A 23,540-nucleotide genomic window follows, 5' to 3' on the forward strand; every position below is an offset into this window, starting at 1 on the left:
ACATTTAAATTTTTTATTGGAGCTAAGAAGCTTCTAACTGATTTCAGAATCTGGAGAAGCATCAATAAACAAAGAACAAATTTGTCTATAATTGTGGAAAATGTACATATACTTCCTTTTTCTAAGAGTTTCATGGATTCAGAGTAAATAGCTTCTGCTCATTCTTTCTACAACTAGAGGTAGCAAGGTCTTAGAAAAACTGCCTTGAGGAAAAACCATCAAGGGGCCACAAGTAGAAAATTCCAGAGGCATTTTGCCAGACCAGAGTATTCAACTGTCTCAGAATATAAGAGCTAAAAGAGGTTGCCTTAGTTCATTATCAATAGCCGTATTAACAGTATAAATCAAATGATGTTGTATAAATGAGTATATTCCAATTCATATTACTTATATGTTTAATTTTTAGCTTTAAATAATTTTAAAAGGTGTAAGAATTATACAGAGAACTCTCATGTACACTTGACCCAGATCCACTAATTTCTAACATTCTGCCACATTTGCTTTCTCTTTCTCACTCTGTCTTCCCACCACACACACACCACAAATATGAACACAACATTTAAAGAAATTTTCCGAACCATTTGAGAGTAGGTTGCATACCTCGTCACATTATTCCTTAATATATCAGTGTTCAGATTCTAAGAGCAAGGGTATCCTACATAACAGCAATACAGTTATCAAATTTAGGACATTTAACATTGATTCAATTCTTTGGATATAATCTGCCAACCATGTTCAGTTTTTGTCAATTGTCCTCTTTACCACATTTCTTTCATTTAGTACAAGATCCAGGACGAAATCACATACTGCATTTGGTAGTCAGCTCTCTTGAGTTTTCATTACTCTGGGACAGAATCTTTCTTTGTCCTTTATGAAGTTGACATTTTTGAAGAACACAAGCCAGGTATTTCTTTTTGCCTGATGTTTCCCAGCATTAGGTGCAAGTTATGCATCTCTGGCCAGAATACCACCTACGTGTTCTTGCTTAGTTTTCAGGGAATCACATCCAAGGCACACATGATCCATCTGCCCATCATTGGTGATGTTAATTTTGATCACCTGATAAAGATGTTTCCCTCTATCTCCAATGGCTATTTTCTTCCTTAAACCAATAACAATATGTGCTTATGAAGACTATTTGTACATCCTGCTCCTTATCAAAATTTTCTCTTAGATTTAGCATCCGTTGATAATTCTTTCCTAAATCAACATTGGTATGATAGTTGAAATATGGTGAGTTTCCAATTCTACCTCTTTCTCTTTACGTATGGATGCAGGCATTTCTATTTCTCGAAGGCTTATAATTCACTACTATCCTTAATTATTTTTATGCTAAAATTGTTCCAAGCTTTCCCACTGTGAGCATCTTGCAGTTGGTCCCTGTGTCCCTCGGACATGCCCAGATCATGTTTTTAGCGTTTGTCAGTTTTCTGGCACAAGATGTTCTAAGCCCGTCTTGTACCTTTTTTGCACTAGCGTTGAAAACAATTTTTCCAGGGAGGCCTAGTTCCTTAGACTATGGAATAGTATTTATCTAATTTATCATTTTTAAAAAATTTAATGGCTATTCAATTGATCCAACATCATCTTTGCTCTGGTGATTTGAGCTATTACCTTTACCATACACTATATTTCTATCTATAGTTATGTTTATTTCTGGACTTTATATTCTATTCCATTGGTCTGTCTATTAATGTGTCAGCACTACACTATTTGAATTGTAGAGGCTTTTAGGGTGTACTAATTTTTGGTAGGAATCGACTCCTCATCCTCATTCCCCCAGCCCTTCTATTTTTGTTTCCCTAGCTATTCTTCCATATTCAATCTTCCATATCAATTTTATTTTCAACTTGTCGAACTTGAGAAAAAAGTTTACTGATGTTTTTCTTGTGATTGCATGGAATTTATAAATTAACTTACCTGCATCTTGATGATAAGCTGTCCTAATTAAGAACAAGGAATGTCTTTTTATTTGTTCAAGTATACTTTTGTGTCTTTCATGAATTTTAGTTTTAAATAATTCTCTTTATATAGTTTCATGTTAAGCTTATTCATAAGCATTTTAACATTTTTATTGCTATTGCAAATGAGGTTTTTCTCTTCTATTATATATTCTAACTGGTTATTATTTGTGGATATGGGAGCTATTTTTTGCATAATAATTTTATATTTTGCTAACTTGCTGAATTCTTTTATTGATTGAATTAGTTTTATCAATGGTTCTCTAGAATTTCTAGACATACTGCCGTGGAGGTTACTGTAGAGGCAGTTGTCTTTCTTTTTTTTCCTAAGGAGTATTCCTCTATTTTTATTTTTTAATTTTGCCTAATTATAGTACAATGTTAAATTGCAAGGGGAACAGCATCCCTGTCTCGTTCTGGACTTTAGTAGAAGTGACTGGTAGAACCCGTGCCTGGTGCTTTTGTGTATGGTAGTTTCTTAATAACTTTCTCTATTTCTTTTATGGAAATTCTCTCTGTACTGGTGTCCGTTTTGGGAATTTATGTTTTCCTAAGAAATTAAGCCTTTTATATAGACTTTCCAATTGATTTTTATTGAAAAGTGCAAAGAAATCTCATGGTATTTTAAAAATATGTTCTCTGTACGAATAGTTACATCTTCTTTGTCTTTACTTTTTATTCCTCTTTATGTAATTTTTATCTTGTATATTTGTACTTTCTTTTCTTCCCCTTATTGATTAGTTAGTGATTTCCCTATGTTGTTGATTTTTTTAAAAATTAGGATTTTGATTTGTTAATGCAATATGGGTTTTTTGGTACTCTCCCACATTAATTTTTTCTTTTATCTTTATTATTTCATTACTGTTGCTTTCTTTTGTTGATATTATTTTTAGATTTTTGTTTAGAAATTTACGTACTTTTCATTTATTTGTATTGGTTTAGGTGTTAAGGCCTATGAATTCTTCTCTGATATCTATTTTTAAAGTATCCCATAGATTCTGACATGTAGCAATTTCATCATTATTTTTCAGAAATTCTATAATATTTGTGTTTAGCCTTTTACTGAAAATTTACTTAGTGGAACATACTATAATTTATATGTAGACAGGCCTATTTTGGAATTTTCTTTTTAATTTCAAGTTATATTGCCTCATGATCAGCAATATTTCTATTTATGGAGACTAACGATGCTTTTTTTTGTACTCAATATATCAACAGGTTCTGAGAATGCCTCACGTGTATTCAGAAGAATATGTAGTCTCTTTATAAGTTTGTTTTGTATCCATAAGATCTGATCATTTAGATCTTTTCTATTCTTATTTATTTTTTTAAATACACTTGACCTGTCTTGTACTGAGAGTAGTGTGTTAAACTATCCTATTAAGAGTGTTTCTATCTGTTTCTCCTTGCATCTTTGATGGTTCTGTTTTGTGTGAGTGGCTGCTGTCTTATTTGGTGCATAGATATTTGTAACTCTTGTGCCTTTATTATGAAATGAGGGTTTTAGCAGTATAAAGTGTCCTTCTCTATCTTATGTGATGCCTTTCGGCCTTAATTCTACTTTTTCCAATATAGGGAAAATTGCAACCTCTGCTTTCTTATTATTTTCACTTACCTGCCTTTTAGTTTTAATATTTTGAAATGTTGTGCTTCAGTAGTTTTTCCTTTGTATAAAGTAAAGCATTTGGGTTTTGCTTTTTTTTTTTGCTGAGGAAGATTCACCCTAAGCTAACACCTGTTGCCAGTCTTCCTCTATTTTTTACATGGGTTGCCCGCACAGCATGGCCCCTGACAAGTGGTGTAGGTCTGTGCCTGGGAACCAAACCCAGGCCCCCGAAGCAGAACGTGCCGAAATTAACCACTAGGCTACCAGGCCGGCCCCGGGTTTTGCTTTATTAAAACATCTTTTTCTTTTAAATGAGAATTAAGTCCATTCACTTCTACTAAATGATTGATATGTTAGGTCTCAACCCTATCATATTGTTTTTGATATCATTACTGTGCTTTATTTAAAATTACTTTATTTCTTTAGCTCTGGGTTATTTTTTTTCTTTGTTGTAGATGTTTTAAAATTTCGTCTTGTATTTAGCTCAGGTTTACTTTTTATCTTAGTGGTTATCTTTGTATTTATATCTTTTATAATACCCTAATCTCACTTTTTTTCTTGCCTAATCCTTAAATCTAGCCAGTCATTGTTAAGTAGCGTCCTTTGACTCCTTCCTGTTACCTACATAATAGTCGATAATCTTATTCTCCTTTCCCCTTTTCTCTCACTTTAAAGTTGCATCTTTCCTTCATCATCAGAACACATAATGTTTACATTCTATTTTCTTCTTCATATCCACAAAGCTTTGCCAGTTTCCTGTCATCTTTTGGTTGCGTAAAGCTCTTCCATACCAGCCTCCCGCACATGGGTATAGAACTCCCTGAATCTCACATATTCAAAGTTGTTTTACTAGAGCTTTGTTGTGGAAAGGACAGGTTATCTGGATATTAAATCCTTGGTTTTTACTTTCTTTAAGTTTCTTGAAAAGCCTACTCTACTATTGCCTTGCTTTGAATATTGCTTTTAAGAATTCCGACGTTAAGTGTAATTCGTTTGCCCTTGTAAATTATTTGATATTTTGCCTGAAGTCCTTGAAGGCTTTTTTTCCCTTTTGTATTTAAAATTTAATGGTTTCAGTAAGATATCTCTCAGAATTTATTGTTTAGAAGAAGTTTTGCCAGGTAGTTGGTGGACCCATGCAATGTGTAAACTCAGAACTTTTATCTCCAGAATTTGTCTTAAATTATAATTGTAAATATTAGTCTTTCCATTGTCTTTTTTTACCCTTTCTAGAAAAACTTTATGAATATGTTGGATCTTCTTTGCCTGCTTTCCAATTCAACCACTTTGCCTGTGACCCATTTTAATTCATTCTTTCTCCCATTTTTATTCTTTTTTCTTTTTTTCCTATGCTGCTGTATAATGTTTTCGTTCAGTCTATTTTTTCTTGAGCTCCTCATACTTTAGACTTTACTTCTGATACAATTTTGGCTGCTTGCTCTATTTCTGACTTCAATAAGTTCTCATTTTATTTCTTTCTAGGTTTTGTTCATTTCCATTCTTTTTTTATTGAATTTCTAATTCATGGTGTGTTTCTAAATACCCCGAATGAACGTTTAAAAATATTTCATTTGCATGACGTACTTTTGTATGGCTTTTCTCTGTTTATTTATTTATTTAGTTTGTTAGTTAGTGACTTTAGCAGAGAAGTTTCATCAGCTGCAATGTTTTGATTTGCATTTTCTCTTTTATCTTACAGCAGCTTTGCATGGAATTAATTTTTTTCCAGTTCTTGCTATTTTATGGATAGTGCTCATAGGTAAAGAGTGCCCTTTCCTGTTATAATGAAGTGCAATTTCTTTAATAAAAAATGTTGTGATAATGGAAATAAGAGTGGAGATATTGGCACATTTTATTTCTCTTTCGTTTCTGCAGTGTCCTAAATTTTATCCTCTTACACCCTTTCCTCCTTTAAGTGCCTTGTTTCCAAGGGTCTCCACGTCTCCTCTAATGATCTGATTATGTCCCACCAGCCATGCTTTTTGGAAGCTGCCACTTTTGGGCCCATTTATTTCAAGCCTCTTCCCTGTGTCCTATATTGGGAACTATCGAGTCCAAGGACTACGATTCATATTTTGACAATGTCATTCTTTCTTTTATCTGGAGTTTATTTGGTGTGTATTTCCTCTAATTTCTCCATGTCAGTCTCCTCTATTTTCACATAGTCTTTTAAGCTTTCTCTCTTCAGATTTCCATACCCTCAAATTTTCAACAGCAGTGAAAGCTCTGTTGGAATTTTGTGTTTATTTTTCTACTAGCAAGTAATTTGAAGGTCATGAGATTATCTGTACCCTAGTCATGTTAAAGACACAAGTCATCGTGTTCTTTACTTGTTATTACTTGTTCTTTTTGATTTTATGTTTTCTTTGAAGGATATGTAAGAAGATTTAGAATCATTTTCCTCCAGACCTGAGAGTCCTATCATTATAATTGCAATGAATTGTCTGTACACTAGCCCTTGGATTAATCTATAGATCTTCAGGCATCTCTTTCTTATGTGCTATCCTAAATCCTGCACCAAAGCTGAAAGGTTCTGTGAACATGGCATTGATCGCCTAAAACAAAAATGAAAGTTTCCTCTTCTGGAAGAATAAGTTGACTCAAAAGTGTTGGGTTAAATGTAATGGCTATGCTCTTAAAGAACAGAGCAAGAATAAATAGTATGGCAAAAAATTCGCCAATTTTGTAAAAACAGAAGTGCCTAAAATCATTGGAAATCATGTGATTTTTCTCACAGGTATACAACCTGCTTCCAAATATAGAACTACATGGTTATTTCTATCATGGTCTCAACCTTGATGATGGCAAGCTAGACCCTTGCATTCCTCAGAAAGATATATTTTACAATGGTTTATATTATATACCTGTAAGCAACAACGGGGATGGAGACATCTATGATATTGTCAAGGTAAGATCACTTAAGATTTTAAAAATTCTTTCACCTCAAGTTTAACTTTAGTATTCATAGTGCATACCTATGTTTTATTAATTACATAGTTTTCTTCCTATTCCTTGAGATTGGTGTCAGTAATCTGCTTAAAGAGCACTCAAAAATTGTCTTATAAAAAGGAGATACTAATTTTTGTTGATTTTGTCTCTTTTGTTGAAAATAAATTAAGTGGCAGCTGAAATTATAAAACCTCAAGTTCAGAGTAATGAGACAGTCTCCAATTTATTGCAATAAATCTTATGCAGAAATCATCAAATCAAGAGACTAAAATATAGGCTGAGCTCCCTCAAAACCTAGGCTATTAATTAGACATGCTGAGGCCTCCACAAAAGGACCTTTATAACTGAAGTCACAGATGTAGAAGAAAAGGGGGATAGAATTAGACACACTGTAGTTTAAATCCCAGGTCTCCAAATTACTGACCATGCCTTATGTGTGTGTGTGTGTGTGTGTTTGATGTTAATTAGGGTAATGATAGTGCTATCTTGTAAGTATTTTTCCCTTAGAATTAAAAGGAGAATGACGTAAAATATGTAGTAAAATTTTAGCATATAATATGTGCTAGATACATCATAGTGATTATCATTTTTCCTCTAAGAGATTTTCCATGCATCAAATAGAAATGACTTGACTTCTAAAATACCAGACCCTTACTAGCAGAGGAAACATATATATTTATCATCTATTTATCATTATAATATAGCTGATAGGCCTTTTTTAGGTTTTGTAAGAAAAGAATGCACAACTTTTCTTTTGTTGTTTGTTTCTTTGAAGGATATGGGTCTGAAAGTCTTTACTAATCTCCATTACCGGAAACCAGAAGTATGTTCAGTGGAGAGGATGCCGTTGGTGAGGCCATTATATCTAGGACCAGGAGGCTCTGCACCGATGTACAGTGTCCCATCTAGAATTGCATTGGGTAATCTAGAATTTTGTATCTGGGAGATGGCCAAAGGGATTCATAGAATTGGGTGTATTTGGGATAAAATTATAAAAAATTGAGATTTTACATGTGAATTATGCCATGTTTTTGGTTGCAAATAGACATCCTGCAGTTGAATAAAGCAGAATAAGGTAGGCTGGAAATGGTTTTGGCTAAAAGGAAAAATTGGCTTCAGATATGAGAGGAAGTTTATTTTTATTGGTAGAACACAGTATCAGAAGTGTATAGGAGTAGGCGATGTGTGATGATGCAGGAGGATAGTCATTAAATGTGAGTATCAAGGGCCGGCCCCGTGGCTTAGTGGTTAAGTGAGCGTGTTCCGCTACTGGCGGCCCGGGTTCGGATCCCGGGCACGCACCGACGTACCGCTTCTCCAGCCATGCTGAGGCCGTGTCCCACATACAGCAACTGGAAGGATGTGCAACTATGACATACAGCTATCTAATACTGGGGCTTTGGGGAAAAAAAGGAGGAGGATTGGCAATAGATGTTAGCTCAGAGCCGGTCTTCCTTAGCAAAAAAAGGAGGATTAGCACAGATGTTAGCTCAGGGCTGATCTTCCTCAAAAAAAAAAAAAGTGAGTATCAAAAAGGAGAATGAGAAGCCCTTAATACCCATATTATGTGCCGAGTTCAAGGCCGAGGACATTTTGATTCTCAAATAGCCAGACAGGTGGCATCAGAAAAGTGTGTTCACTAGTCCATTTCCTATTGGAAGGACTGTAAACACAAAACTCCGCTGTAGTCTTAGATGAATAAGGTAAAATTAGGCAGATTTCCAATACAGAGATTTAGTCAGGAAAGCAAAATGAAACTAGGCCATCAAAACAGAACCAAAATCAAAGCTGTATTCCAGATCTGAAAATACTTAATAACATTCCTTAAATCCCTCTGGCCTAACATTGAGAGTAGTCCAGTAATTGAAGTGGGGCTGATCCTGAAGTCGGGTATCAGAAACTCCACTTAGGAAAAATGAAAGTCCTGACAGCTTTATATGAGAGTAGACTCCATGAGCATTCAAGAGGCCCCATAGAGTCCAGAAGTTGAAACCATTTTGAAGTCCTAGTCAAGAGGTTGAAGGTATCTAGTTTTCTGCTACTAGATTAAACCATATTTAGTAAACTTTATCAGAAACATCTAAACTTTTTAATATCTTTGAATAAAATGTACTGAACCCCAATCATTCATGTTAATCTCTCCTTTCTTCAGTTATTCATTTATTAATTCACTCAACAAACATTTATTGAGGCCAGGAACTGAGTTACGTATTATAAATACAGTAGCTTACTGTATACTTTCCTAGAATTTTTAGTCTAACAGCAAAACAAGTAATTCCAAAAACCTGGGAAGACTGCATTAAATGGAAATAATATGAATAGAAGAGACTTAAATTTCTCAAGGGCCTATTATGTCCTCCTGGAGGAAGTAGCATTTGTGCTGAGACCTGAAAGACGAATGATAATACATCACAAAAAGAGTTAGAAGGGCATTCCAAGCGAAGAGGAAAGCACTATGAAAGATAAAGTTAGAAACTAAAAGCACTTCAGAATGGCAGAAGGTATGGTTCAAGGATGAGCAGGAGGGATAGACAGACAGATCATGAAGACCTTGTAAGCCATTTAAAGAGTCTGGAACTCATTCTAATGCAATAATGCATTATTACTACCGGCAAGTTGTAAGCAGATAATCCAATATGTGTTTTTAAAAGCTATTTCTGGCTACTCTGTGGAAAAGGGATTTAGATTTGAGCTAAGACTTTCTGTATGAAATGTTATAAATGCTAGTAATTAAATTGAGAGACACAGGTGTTCGGACTACTATAAAAAGACAGTGGAAACAGAGAAACATGGATGGATATGAGAGTTATTTTTAAGCTGTTTTCATTTGGTCAGTTATGGGAAATGCAGGATAAGGGGTGGTGCCAAGGACAATTCTTAAGTTTCTGACTTGGGTAAGTGGGTGGATTTGCAACCTTTCACGGAAATAGGAAATACTGGAGAGAAGCAGGGGCAGGATATACAGTAGTCCCCCCTTATCTAAGGGGATACGTTCCAAGACCCCCAGTGGAAGCCTGAAACCACAGTTAGTACCGAACCCTACATTTAGTGTGTTTTTTCCTATACATCCATACCCATGAGAAAATTTAATTTATAAATTAGGCACAGTAAGAGATTAACAACAATAGCTAATAATAAAATAGAACAATTATAACGTTATACTGTAATAAAAGTTACTATAGATCCTAGCAACCTCAGCGTACAATTTTTTTTCTTTCTTTATTAAGTTGAGAACTTTCACCTTTTCACTTACAGGAACACTTTGTGGCTTCTCTTTGGTGTATCTGAATTGCCAGCATCACTACTCTTGTGCTTTGGGGCCATTATTAAGTAGAATAAGGGTTACTTGAACACAAGTACTGTGATACCCTGACAGTTGATCTGATAACCTGATAGTCGATCTGATAACCAAAATGCTGATGCTCAGATCTCTCCCAATATTAGGGTGAGATGTACATCTATTGACAACGAGCCCCAGGAGCAAATCCCTATATCGCTTCACACTAAGCATGTGTGGTTAAAGACATAGATTAGAGGTGTGTGTCATTCAAACACATATTTTTATTCTTCCTAAATAAGACATTTTTCTTTTAGCTAGTGGAGTCATGGAGGAGAATTTTAACCCCGTAGAACAGGCTATAACGGAAACAGTAAGAACAAACTTTCCAGAGACATGGATATGGGACCTCGTCAGTGTCAAGTGAGTTTTTAACAGTTTTCTCTCCTATGTGACTTTATTTCTATTTCCTTTTTGTTTTTATTTCTTAAACTTTATTTCTGGGTATATAGAGCAGTACCATATTTGTAAAACATATAATACAATTTATTTGTATGTACTGACCACATATTTTATTTTCTTATCTATTAACTTCACACAGATGGATATGAGCTGCCTCAATTTTTTTGAAAATAATGTGGTGTTTAAAGAAATGTGACATTTTTAAGGTTAAATTTTATAGGAATCCAGCTCTCAAGATTTTTATTTAATTCCCTGTACAAACGCTATAACTCATTTTTAGCCTTCAGTTAACGCCTTTTTGCTTCCTCTGGACTACATTTAGCTTCCTTGTTTAGACAAAGAATGCATTTTGCCAATAATGTTTCCTTGTAGTTCCTCAGGTTCAGCAAATCTTTCATTCCTCGTCCCTGACACCATAACCCAATGGGAGGCAAATGGCTTCTGCGTGAATGGTGATGCTGGATTTGGCATTTCGTCAACAACTACTCTGGAAGTCTTCCAGTCTTTCTTTGTTGAAATGACTTTGCCCTTTTCAGTTGTTCGAAATGAACAATCTGATTTGATTGTCAATGTCTTCAGCTACCTGAATTCATGTGTAGAGGTAAGTTGTTCCCTTTGATCTGGAGACAAAATCTAACAAGGCCAAAAGATTACTTGATATTTTTCTTGAATATTGCCATATTCTTTTTATTCTCAAATGCAAAATGGTACTATAAAGTGATAAGACTTGTTTCTATATTCCTTAAACAAAAACAATTGCTTTAAATGACAGCAATGATTTAAATACTGCTTTGAGAATGTCATTTTGTAATGATGTGTGTTCTACCATATTTATCTTCTTGTGAGAGGAATCATTTGGTATTTTTTATTTTCACTAACTTAAAATAAATACAACAGAATTTTCTCAAGATGGGAAGAGGAATAGTAACAGCAAAGTATTTAGAGTGCCACTCTCATTTCCATGACTGTTTTTTTTCAGATATCTGTTCAACTGGAAGCGTCTCCGAATTTCGAGGCAAATATCAGCACCCCCAAAAACAATGGCAGTGAAATTATCCAAGCTGGAGAAAGGAAAACATATGTCTGGACTCTTAAACCTAAGAAACTAGGTAAGCAGCTATATGTCTATGCCAATCTTTCTTGGAAAACCAGCCTATTTTTACTGCCTCCATTTATTTTCCTTAAATCTTCTATACAAACATAATTTTCTCCTTCACATTTTTAATTCTCCTCTTTTTGAATTCTCAATTAAAAATTCTATTTTTATAATCTAATTTCTGGTTGCTAATGTTTGTGTAGAGCAAAACCACCCTTCATAATGTGATTGAAATATAATTGCTAATTATATAACCTGTCAAATACATACGTCATATCTCAAATGAAGGCAATATTTTCATTAATGCTGCCTAATTCCTTCACTTCCCACCTGCTCCTTCACCTATCATCAAGAACCTGTGTGACCTATACAAAAATTGCTTCTCGATCACAATGATTGCCAGGATTTGCAAATTTGCTAAATATATTATGAGACACCAAAAACTTGGGTGGAGATCAAACACTGAGAAGAGTATTGTTTCAGTGCATATATTGCCTGCAATATAGAAAAGTAAATTTGAAAGTATCTTGTTGAAAATATAAGGGAAGGGAAAAGTTAAAAAGAGTCTAGTAAACAGAGAGTGCTAGAATGGCACAAAATTATCACTAATTTTAAAAATTGTCCTTAAAATTTCTTTTACTTCATGTCCCATAGTCAGTATTATTTTAGCAGCAAAGAGTATATTGACGAGATCATTTTAGTTCACCTGTTATGTTGGTCTGCCTAAGACTAGTTTTTCTATTAGATTTTAAGTTTCTCAATTTTTCTAACTACACAAGGTCTTCAAAAATCTTACCCTGTCAATTGAGATAGAACACTGCACTGATTTGCATAGTTTTACGGCATTAAGTGGAGGACACAGTTCTAAGAGTGCAGCACCAAGATTTTCTAAAAAAGAAACAAAGGAAACAAAACACACCAACAAACATAAAACAAGAACAGTATATTGGTTATATATATTGGTATATAAGCATACAGGTAATACTAAACAAAAGAATTATCTTTTTCAATCGTCTAATTTTACAAATAAGGAAACGAGATCAGTTTTATGTGACCTGTGATATCACAGGGAGTTAAAAACAATGGATTCCTTGCTAGCACTTGATTTAAATCCAGTGTCCTTTCCACTATGTCGTATTTTACTATTTTTATTTGTTTGATCTTGGGAAAAGTTAGGAGCCCTGGTTATCTGATGTTACATCTCTATATTGTCATATGTAACCTTTATAAACGATCAATATCAAGGAGTTGGCTCAGTTGGCTTTGCAGAATATTATTTTTCCTTAAAATTTCTTAAGTTCTAAATAAGTAAGTGAACCACTTATTTAATATAAGGACTCTTGAAATAGGTAAAAGAGATTATCTTCAGGCAGGAGAAAGAGCAAGTTATTTTGGTCTAAGCATAAATATGATGATAGAATTCAGTTAATCTAATGCAAGATATTGCTCAGAGACTTATCATTTCCCATTACAGACGGGGCCACTGCTCAATTTAACTTATATTGAGGAGTTTTTTCCAGGTGAAATCAACATCACTGTAGTTGCTGAGTCCAAACAAAGTAGTTCTTGCCCAAGTGACGCAACTGAGCAGCAAAATCTACACTGGAAAGATACCGTGATCAAAAGTTTGTTGGTAGAGGTACGTACATGCAAAACTATCAAGCTCTTCCAGATACGAAATAGACAGTGTCTAATAGGTTAAATATTAAAAGACATTCTCCTTGAAGAGACTTAATTAATTGACCATAGTTACTTTTGACACAAGACATGTCATTTTAAATGAATTAAAATAGCAATAAAATTCATCCTTTAGTTAATACTTGACCCGGGATAGAACAACCTAACAGTTGAAATAGGCTTCATGATTTTTTGTTTGCTCCTGACCGTGATGTTTCCTGTACACCTATTCCTCTTCCCTCCCTTTTTTTCAACTGAGTCTCAGATCCAAGAGACAAATCTACTTGTCATACATACCTGCGTAGTTCCCATCATCCTCAGAATGAATCAATGTTTGTCAGTGGAGCATTCTCACCTTGCCTCTTGGCATATTTCTACTCTGCAAAACACTTTGATTAATCTACTGGAGACTCTAGACAGGATCAGAGGAGTTGAGAGTGTCTCTTGATGATGTTGAAGTTATCTCTGTCTGAATTATGGGAACACAGGGCCTAAAATGAGAATTGGTAACGTACAGTGACTTCCAGATGTAAATAGAAGGGGACCCTAGATGGATCTTCTCCCAGGGACAAACATGTGCAAGCCATGCCTATGTGGGCTGATGCTGGGTTACTTTCCCTTCATGAAAAGATGACCCAGATTCATTATTTTATGCTTGTTTTTGTTTACTTTTTGACAGCCTGAAGGTATTGAAAAAGAAATGACTCAAAGTTTCCTTATCTGTACAAACGGTAAGAAGATCTTTGTGGTGGTCAAATCAGTCATAAAGAAAATTTCTCCAAAAGATCAATTTATTTCCTCTCCTTCCACATTAGTCCACTTGCCATACTGAGTACCTCAGTGATTTCATTCTAAATACCTAATGGAGGATTTTATTTCATGCCCTCTCTTCATTGTGTAATTTTAGCAAACAAAAAGTATATTCAGGAGATTATTTTTTAGTTCACCTATGACACTTGTCTGCCTCGACCTATTTTTCTCATCTTGTATATTTTTGGCTCCTCTTGTCATACGATTGTGGCACAATAGTGGACAGTGGGAAATCAAGATTACGCCCAAAGAGCACATAATGTAACCCTTGCTTTTGTATACTTGGGATGAAAGAACCCATAGATAAATCACTGCCCCTCAATCGTCTCTGTATGGCCATCACGAGTATTGTTTTATCTGGTTGATGATAATTTGATTTTAATGCCTAGTAGGAGTCTGCAAGCTTTACCTTTTGTGTGTGCTGTTTTATACATCATAGTCAGTAGTTTCTTACATTTTTTTTTTAATACACAAATAGTTTAGGCACTAAACTAATGGAGAATAGGGGCCATTCTCTAACACATAGATTATATACCATTTTCTGAATGTATTGTTATTCTAAACTAGATCAAAACTTCAATTTTATCTCTTCTAACAAGCAATTTGTAAAGTAAAAATAAATAATGGCATTTATTTCCTAATATCTTTGTCTCACAAATCTGCTGGTATTGTTTATAAAATGAAACCATCACATTATTTATTTTATTGATATTTTATTTCCAGGTACCAAAGCCTCCAGGCAGATAGTTTTGAACTTGCCAAACAATGTAGTAGAAGGATCAGCCAGGGCCTTTTTCACTGTTGTGGGTAAGTTGGTAAAATTTGTGTTTCCCAATGATTTGAAAATCTTGATTGAAGTAATCTCAAAAAAAAAATCCTTAAAATAACAGGATGGCAAGATTTTCTTAAGCTATCAATTGCAGAGAATTGTTGTTGAGGATTATCCTCTATGCTTATCTCCATATGGGATCTCAGGGGATTATAAAACCATTTTCAAATCTATGTCCCTAGGAAACACTTGTTCTGGTAGATGATAACTGGTGTTTAGAACACAAGGGTTTTATTGTATCCCATTAATCTGAATTGTTAAATTACCCTTTGGAGAATCAGAATAAACTTTGCTTGTTAAAGACGCTGGAAATTTCCTCAGTAATAGGAGAAATTTGTTTTACAGCAAACTTCTTTGTCTATCATTAAAATGAACACTTTTGGGGAGAGGATGGATTACAGTTTATGGTTCAGTTATAGGTCAGTTTCTCAGAAAACAAACAAGCAAGCAAACACACACACTTTCCTAACTTGCCCCTTTCTCTGGTCATGAGATTTTCAGAAATATTTTTCATACCAAAAACCCCTTTAACTTCACCTATTGTTCCTATCCTTTCTTTAGAATTACTTCATGAAAATTGTCCTTGTTTCTACCTTTTAAATTCAATTTTAAATATTTCCTACTTCCACTATGCCTCTTTTATCTAGAGTTATTAATGCTGAGATACCAACTATAAGCAATAGTAACTTTCTATTTTCCCAATTTTTAGGGGACATTCTAGGACTTGCAATGCAGAACCTGGAGAATCTTCTCCAAATGCCCTATGGATGTGGAGAGCAGAATATTGCCCTACTGGCATCTGATACCTATATCCTTGACTATCTGAAAGCTACTAAGCAATTGACAGAGGAAGTTAAATCTAAGGCTATCTTTTTCTTATCCAACGGTGAGAAGATTTAAGTCATTTTCTGCCTATAATAGATGAAATCAATTATTACTAATACTAAGATGTCATACAGCTGTTACTATGAGGTAGTCTCATGGGGAAAAAGTGGATCTGAACTGAGGTACTCTGAGTCCTAGCTATGTTTTTGGTTTTTGTTTTTTTTGACTTCAGTATCCATATGGTCATTCAGTTTCACAATTTAGAACTGTAACGTTGCAAGTTATGAGCTGTTTTTTTTTAATGCCCAACATTTTGCCAAGCTACCTTGTTTGTTGTTGTTATTACTAATAGCAGCTATAAGTGGTTTATTTGTCAACTTCTGTATTTGTTTGCTCAGTTGCATTCCATCTCAATGAAGTGATTGGATTTATATGTTAAAAAAAAAAGGGTGTATAAACCTTGTAAAAGGTGATATTAAGGAAAAGTCCAAGGGTATAATTTCTTTGGCTTTTCTTTTCAGAAAGATAACAGTGAAGTAAAATAACCTTAAAGAAAAGGTATTAAACAATTAGTACGTACCAATTATTGAGCTAGGCACAGTCACATGTAATATCTTATTTGTCATTAAAACCCTATAAGGTAGGAGTTATTTTTTTCTCACTATGGATAGAGAACCTGAGTTTCAGAAATTAAAATTGAAATGGTCATCCTAGTAATTTGTCTAACACCAAAACATAGGGCTTGCACTATACCATTCTTTTGCTTCTGTCTTACATTAAAAAAATAATTTCCTACAATTTTGTATTTTAGGTTATCAAAAGCAGTTGTCTTTCAAAAACTTTGATGGTTCATATAGTGTGTTTTGGCACAGGAATCAAGAAGGAAGCATATGGTGAGAGATGAAAATTTTACTTTAAATAATATAGGAATGATCTGAGGAGGACTTGTGAAGGAGTGAAGGGAGTTGAGTTCAGTGGGGATTTGGAAGCACAGTGGGTTTCAGAGTGAATTTACTGAAGTAAATCAGATAAAATTAAAATATTTGATTATTCCAATTCTAATACAACAATATACCTAGAGTCTTATGGCAACTTGCTTAGGAATCTTGTCATTTAATGAGATCCTCCTATGCTTTCACAGATTGTTCACTCCATAGAAAATGGTGTTTTCTAACAAGTCAACACTTGTTAGAGTCCCACGTAGACTCAGGAGAGTAAAACTAGAAGTCCCCAAAGCATTTAGTTACACCCATTCTTTCTACACGTATGGATAACTGATGAACTATATAGCAAGAACTTTGTGTGTAAACATGCTGAAAATTACATGCTGTTATTTTCACATATTGCTATTCATGATATTTTACTGGTCCAAAGGAAAGAGTCACTATCCATGAAGACATTGCAGTCAACATTAGTCAAATTAGGTGTATCCATTATCTAAAGGGAACAACGGTGATGAACTGTTAAGTAGATGACATCATCATTTCTTTCTTCTCTAACTTTTGTGTAACTGGAATTTGCATTACAGGCTCAGTGCTCTTACTTTTAAGACATTAGAGGGAATGAAGAAATATGTTTTCATTGATGAACAAGTTCAAAAACAGACCTTGATCTGGCTTTCAAGCCAACAGAAAGGAAATGGCTGCTTTAAAAGTGATGGCAAGTTTTTCAACAATGCCTGGGAGGTGAGAGATTAACAGAACTAGGCTTTCCTTGCCTTTTTGCATTGTCTACCTTCCTCCCTCTAGCCTATCTGGAATATGAATATTTTTCTTGTGACTCTTACCCCTTCTGAGTCTGCTGTAGTCATAGGCCTGTGGTGTATTGGTCAACAGCATCATTCCTGCTGTATGCATATCAACCACAGCTTAGATATAACTCCTCATGGGTCTATTGTGTGCCTTACTGTCTTTAGTCCTTCCATAGATCTAGTCTTCTTCAGTAGGATAAACCAGAAATAGGAGAGAGGGGAGAGAAAGAGATGAAGCATTCATAAATTTAGAGTCAGACAATTTAAGGGAAGGAGGCCTTGATTAGATAATTGACTCCTATTTATGGATGGCAAGAAAGTTCAGGGAGATCATCTACCAATTTACATCATTTCAATGCAGCACTCTTCCAATACCCCTCAAGTTAAGACATGAAGGCCTAGCTTGCCCTACGTCAAAATCCAATGAGACGAAATATGTCCTTGACAGTACCCACTCCTTCTCTTTCCCTGTCCATATTTAAGTAAATCACCATGCATTCTCCCTTCATTTTGATTTCCCTTCTTTGCAGATAGCTGCTCACCTCCATCCCATCCTCTGTGTGCTTTATTCCCCCAACCTTTGTGTTTCCCATTGGAAACACAATCCCAGATCAAATACTTGAGCATGCCCTGATAGCCCCTCAAATATTCTGGGCCTTTCCTCTGTATCCTTCTTAATCACTGCTCCTATTCTTGGATTTTGGAATGTAAAGGTAATCCACTTCAAAATATGTATGAATAGCAACTCTGTTAATTCTCATGTGAATTGTTTTCAAATTGCTTTACTATTATGCAGTGTGGAAAAATATCTTTAAATTATTCCAAACCTAATCTTCACAATGACAGGAGTGTAATGGAGAAGAGCTCTTGCTCCTATGTAGAAAAATGAGAAATTTTTCATGTTCTCTTCTAAAGCATCTTCTCTACATTTTTCTTCTTATTGGATCCATTACTGATCATTACTTCAGTTTCTTTGATCTTATCCAATTCTTTTCCCATAATTAAATGTGTGTGTGTGTCTGTGTTTTGAGTTGAGAGGGAGTAAGAAGCAAGGAAAAAAATAAAAACTTACATTGCAGAGGAATAGTGATACAACTTGTTATAATTGAAATGTGCTCTGGACCCTCACATCTTATTTTAGTGTCCACCATCCACAGTTACTTGCACCTTGAAAACTGAGCTCCTCAATAATACTTGTTTTCTAAAGAAGACAGAGGTCACTTTTTGCTTAAATAGATAAAATGAGAGGTTTACGCTAGATTAGGGGATCCCAGATGCCACTTGAATGCTATTTGCATCAGTATTACTAGAGCACCCATTAAAATTCATTTCTCGGGGCCAGCCGGTGGCGCAAGTGGTTAAGTGAATGCGCTCTGCTGCTGCGGCCAGAGTTTCACTGGTTCGGATCCTGGGCGCGCACTGACACACCACTTGGCAAGCCATGCTGTGGCAGTGTCCCATATAAAGTGGAGGAAGATGGGCACAGATGTTAGCCCAGGGCCAGTCTTCCTCAGCAAAAAAAAAAAGAGGAGAATTGGCAGATGTTAGCACAGGGCTGATCTTCCTTGCAAAAAAAAAAAAAAAAGAAATTCATTTCCGTGTATCTTATTTCCTGACTTTTTAAGTCCAGATCTCTTATGGATACTGATTTATTTTATGCTTAAGTTCCCTATGGAATTTTTATGCACAGTTTGCAAACTGCATAACTTAATAAATGTTTTTCTAATTTTACACTGTAAGAATCTACGATACCCGACTATTGTAACCTCTTAGGATATTTTTCCAGAGATGTTCAGGAAGCTTCATAGCAACTTTCTGCTTGACTCCATCAGAAATTCTTTGCTTGCTTTTCAAATTATTACTAAATAGAATAAAATAGGGTCATATGAATTGCTTAGAATTCATCCTTAGTACCGGGCCACATAAGTATGATTATATATGTCATTAAGTATACTTGAGATTAATTGTAACATTATTGTAACATATAACATATATAGTAACATATAACATAAGATTATAGTAACATTTTATTTCATTACTATATTGGGTCTTGATGGATTCTTGCTCAGATAGCACAGTTATTAACAATTTAATTTTAAAATTACACATTTTAGGTGTTTTTATGAATAATGGTATTTTTTCCGGTGTTTCTTTCATACCTAGTTTCACTTCAGAAGCATAGCTGTTCTTGTGCTCTACTATCCTAAATGACTCATTGTTCCTTTGTGCTTAGGGTGGAGATGAAGAGGACATTTTACTCACTGCGTATATTGTTGGAGCGTTCCTGGAAGCTGGGCTCGATTTAACTGTATGGCTTCTCATCATCTTTTAGTTTCCATCAGCTGAATGCATATTAAATAAACTATGGATTCAGAGTGATTTGAAATTCTTAGACTGAATGAAACATCAAGAGAACACTTAATTCATTACCACTCTTTAACCTGATGCTAATCTGACTTTTTTGATTCATAGAATCCTTTGATGAACACTATTGAGATTTTCCTTAGGGAGAATATACATATGTAGACATACACAAGATTTTCATACCATTTCAGGTATTTACATATCTCCGGAAGTTCAGCCATGAATTTCAGATTAAGATCTAAGTATAGCCATAACCTAGTATTCTGTTTGTCTAATCCATTCAGTGTGTAAACATTTTCAACTTAAGTGTGATTCGTTTTGGCTACCTCCCAATCCAAAATTCAGATTATCTGATTGCAAGATCTATTCCTGAACTAAGATACCAGGAATTTTCAAGGTCATTAGTATATCTCTAAAATCATCAATATAAGTCTCTATTTAAGGCATTAGAGTAAAATCTTAGGTCTAAAAATAAATTTGTATACTTTGCCACAGAGAAGAAATTTATATTGTTAACTAAAATATGACTTATCAGATATAGAGACTGCCATTTTCATCCTACTTAAATTTTATTTCTCAAATACTAAAAATTCATTAAAAATTAATTTTGACAATATTTATAAAATATAGTGCATATGTAAGTATATGAACAGTTTGTATGTAAAGTATACTTCAAGGTTATATAATATACATTATAAAGAGTGATTAGTTTAAATATTCAACAAGCTTGGAAAATATTCAGGTATTATTTTAAAATATATTCCTCTTCTTCATGACTAGTTTCCTGCTCTACGAAATGGGCTCTTTTGCCTAGAGGAGGCATTGGAAAATGGCGTCACTAACGGCTATCATCAGGCAGTTCTAGCTTATGCTTTTGCATTAGCTGGAAAAGAGGAGCAAGTGGAATCCTTACTCCAGATCCTGGATCAATCTGCTACAAAAATAAGTAAGTATCATTATTCGCTTTGCTAATGGAGGTGACCTTAAGAATAAAGTGATGAAACTTACTTAGCAATTGTATAGGAACCTTCTCTTCAGTAGTAGGTTTCTATTTCTCTTATCAAACTTCTGAGTGACCCTTTATCTTTAAAGAGCATTATATATTTTCTATTTCCTTCTTTCTCTTTTCTGCTAGTTTCTTCTCAAATGAGTGAACTAAAGGAAATCAAGCATGGTAACCATGCCATAGATAATAAAAACTGCTTGTGAAATTTAATCACATACCACTTTTGACCTTAGGAAGTTGCTATTTGAAGCTGTGTTAGTTTGCCAGGGCTGCCATAACAAAATACCATGAACTCGGTGGCTTAAACAACAGAGATTTATTTTTTTATGGTTCTGGAGGCTGGAAGTCCAAGATCAAGGCATTGGCAGGTGCAGTTTCTTCTGAGACCTCTCTCCATGGTTTGTAGATAGCCGTCTTCTCCCTCCATATTCACGCAGGTTTTTTCTGTGTGTGTGATTCCCTGGTGTCCCTTTCATGAGTCCAAATTTCCTCTGCTGATTAGGATACCAGTTGTATTGGATTAGGGCCTGCCCTAACAGCTTTATTTTACCTTAATCACCTCCTTAAAGGCCCAGCTCCAAATATAGTCACATTCTGAGGTTCTGGGGAGTAGGGCTTGAATATGTGAATTTTGAGGGACAGAATTCAGCCCATGACAGAGGCCAAGAATGGAATTTACATTATTCTTATGTCTAATCAGTTCTCTTTATAGGAACTGTGTGAAAATTCTTCCTTTTTCTCAGATAATGTGATATATTGGGAAAGAGCAAAGAAACCCGAGACGGAAGCATCCTCATCCTTTATTCCTCGAGCACCTTCTGCTGAGACTGAGAAGACTTGCTATGTGCTGTTGGCTGTCGTTTCCCAGAAAACTCCTGACTTGACCTATGCTAGTAAGATTGTGCAGTGGCTTGCCCAACAGATGAATTCCCATGGAGGATTCTCTTCCACTCAGGTGATTGCTGTGGGTCTGACATTAATAAAAATATGTTTAATGCAAAAGATGCTGTTCTACAATAATCAAGATAGCAAAGATAATCACAGAAAACACCTTCTGAGATGAAGAATAGTTGCTATTATAAATCCTGTTTTATTTGGTCAACAATTATTTTTGGGCAGTTCTTGTGTATCAGGCACTGTACTATGAATTCTCTATATACAAATGAATAAAATAAGGCCCTTGTTCAAGGAATCTATGCCTGATTTATATCTCCATTTACACAGTAGAATAGAATGTAAGTCTAGAAGAGACTGTTGTCATAAGCCCCAGTGTCTTGGCGATAAGTTAGATATCTGATGATACTATGGTCAAACTACATATCAACCAGGAAGAAATATTTCTGTCTATTTTTGTGGTCTACACACTGGGAAGAGCAAATGAAATGAATAAATAACAGAGGAAATGGATATGAAAGACAATGATTTATGACTTTCCTTAAAAATTTTAAATGCAAAGAAATGCAGTTTTATTCCCACAGGGAAAATCTTCACTTCCCTCCTTACTTTCCTTTTTTCAATCTTAGTTTCTGAGTGAAACCATGTGTCGGTGACTCTTGCAACATCCTTTCCTGAATCTGACTTCCCTTCTTTGAAGATAATTGGGCATAAGCATTGTCCAAGGTAGCGAGAGACCAAAAATTTCTAAATTTTTTAGAAAAGATTTGGCACTATTTTCAACAGCAGAGATTATACTTTATGAAATCCTTTAGAAAACTAAAATCTAATTAATATTTATTGGAGAAAATTAATTTAAATGGCAACAACTAGCACAAGCAAAGATATGTTCCTATAGTTTAGGATATTGCTTCTTGGTGTTGCTGTTGATCTGTCTTAGGAATATTTCTAAGGACTGATTTAAAGTTCACGGTCAAATGATGACTGATACTGCATCATAACTGAGCTTGGATTGTTGCTTGTATTGTTCTGTGCAGGACACTGCCGTCTGTCTCCTTGCCGTAACCCGCTACATGAAGCTCACATTCTCTAATGGTCAAAACACCGTCACCTTTAGTGGTGAAGAATCCAGTGAGACTTTCCAGGTTAACAGTGACAACCGCTTGCTAGTCCAACGTTCAGAACTAAGAAAAGTGCATGGACAATACACAGTAGTCGTGGAAGGACAAGGTTGTACATTTATCCAGGTAATAGAAATCTACCTGAGGCAGAGATGAACGTTTGCCGGTAAAAGAATCAGACTGTCTCTTCAGTTATAGATGACGTGTTATTTTACCATTTTGCGTATTTCCATGATTATCTCTACTCTTTCTCTCATTGATATTTTCTAATCAATAGCTGAAAATGCAAGTGATTTTACGAAGAGGTACTTACCTTTAAGTATAGCTGGGTAACTGAGAAGTTTCTTGAGGAATGTCACCATCAGAGAGCATTCCGATATTTTCATTAAATTATGTTAAAGATTCTTGTGTACTCTGAAAACTAAACAATTATATTTAACCTTATTCGCTGATGGTAAAGATGTAAAATAAAGTGTGAAGTAATAATGGAAATAGAGAAACAATGAGTCGTTCAGTTTTTACTACAGGATAAATGAATGGATTTTCTTATAATCTGCTATGCTTTTTAGGCCACCCTAAGGTATAATGTGCTTCTACCTAAGATGGCATCTGGATTTTTCCTTTCCTTGGAAATGGTAAAGAAAAACTCTTCAGATACGTTCCAGAGTAATTTCGACCTGACAGTAACCCTCAGGTAAGTGTCCCATTTTGATATCAACTCCCAGGTAGAGAAAGGGTAACATATCAAAAAAGTATTATTTTAAACAGTAGCAAAACAACAAAATATTAAGGATGGTAACCATAATGAGTTCATATGTTAATGGTGATATTTCTGTAGCATAGTCACTTTATAGCTCTCTGTGTCCATACCACAATTAGTATATTTTAAACTAAATCAGAGCTAGAATTATGC

The 23,540-nt window shown here is 34.8% G+C and overlaps 1 protein-coding gene across 1 annotated transcript in view; it reads left to right on the top strand.

The window, feature by feature from the left end:
- Window positions 1-23,540, top strand: part of LOC131416360 (ovostatin homolog 2-like) — a 47,790-nt gene that overhangs the window by 19,886 nt on the left and 4,364 nt on the right. The window contains exons 16-31 of the mRNA XM_058558835.1: window positions 6,305-6,475; window positions 7,292-7,436; window positions 10,111-10,216; window positions 10,628-10,856; window positions 11,235-11,364; window positions 12,872-12,990; window positions 13,708-13,759; window positions 14,562-14,645; window positions 15,377-15,553; window positions 16,304-16,385; window positions 17,021-17,177; window positions 19,476-19,550; window positions 20,387-20,552; window positions 21,356-21,567; window positions 22,544-22,753; window positions 23,197-23,321. Of these exons, the coding sequence (XP_058414818.1) occupies window positions 6,305-6,475; window positions 7,292-7,436; window positions 10,111-10,216; window positions 10,628-10,856; window positions 11,235-11,364; window positions 12,872-12,990; window positions 13,708-13,759; window positions 14,562-14,645; window positions 15,377-15,553; window positions 16,304-16,385; window positions 17,021-17,177; window positions 19,476-19,550; window positions 20,387-20,552; window positions 21,356-21,567; window positions 22,544-22,753; window positions 23,197-23,321 (2,240 nt within the window). The remainder of the gene's footprint in view (window positions 1-6,304; window positions 6,476-7,291; window positions 7,437-10,110; window positions 10,217-10,627; window positions 10,857-11,234; window positions 11,365-12,871; window positions 12,991-13,707; window positions 13,760-14,561; window positions 14,646-15,376; window positions 15,554-16,303; window positions 16,386-17,020; window positions 17,178-19,475; window positions 19,551-20,386; window positions 20,553-21,355; window positions 21,568-22,543; window positions 22,754-23,196; window positions 23,322-23,540) is intronic.

This window comes from Diceros bicornis, chromosome 17 (assembly GCF_020826845.1).
Source record: "Diceros bicornis minor isolate mBicDic1 chromosome 17, mDicBic1.mat.cur, whole genome shotgun sequence".
In the NCBI taxonomy this organism is placed as follows: Eukaryota; Metazoa; Chordata; class Mammalia; order Perissodactyla; family Rhinocerotidae; genus Diceros; species Diceros bicornis.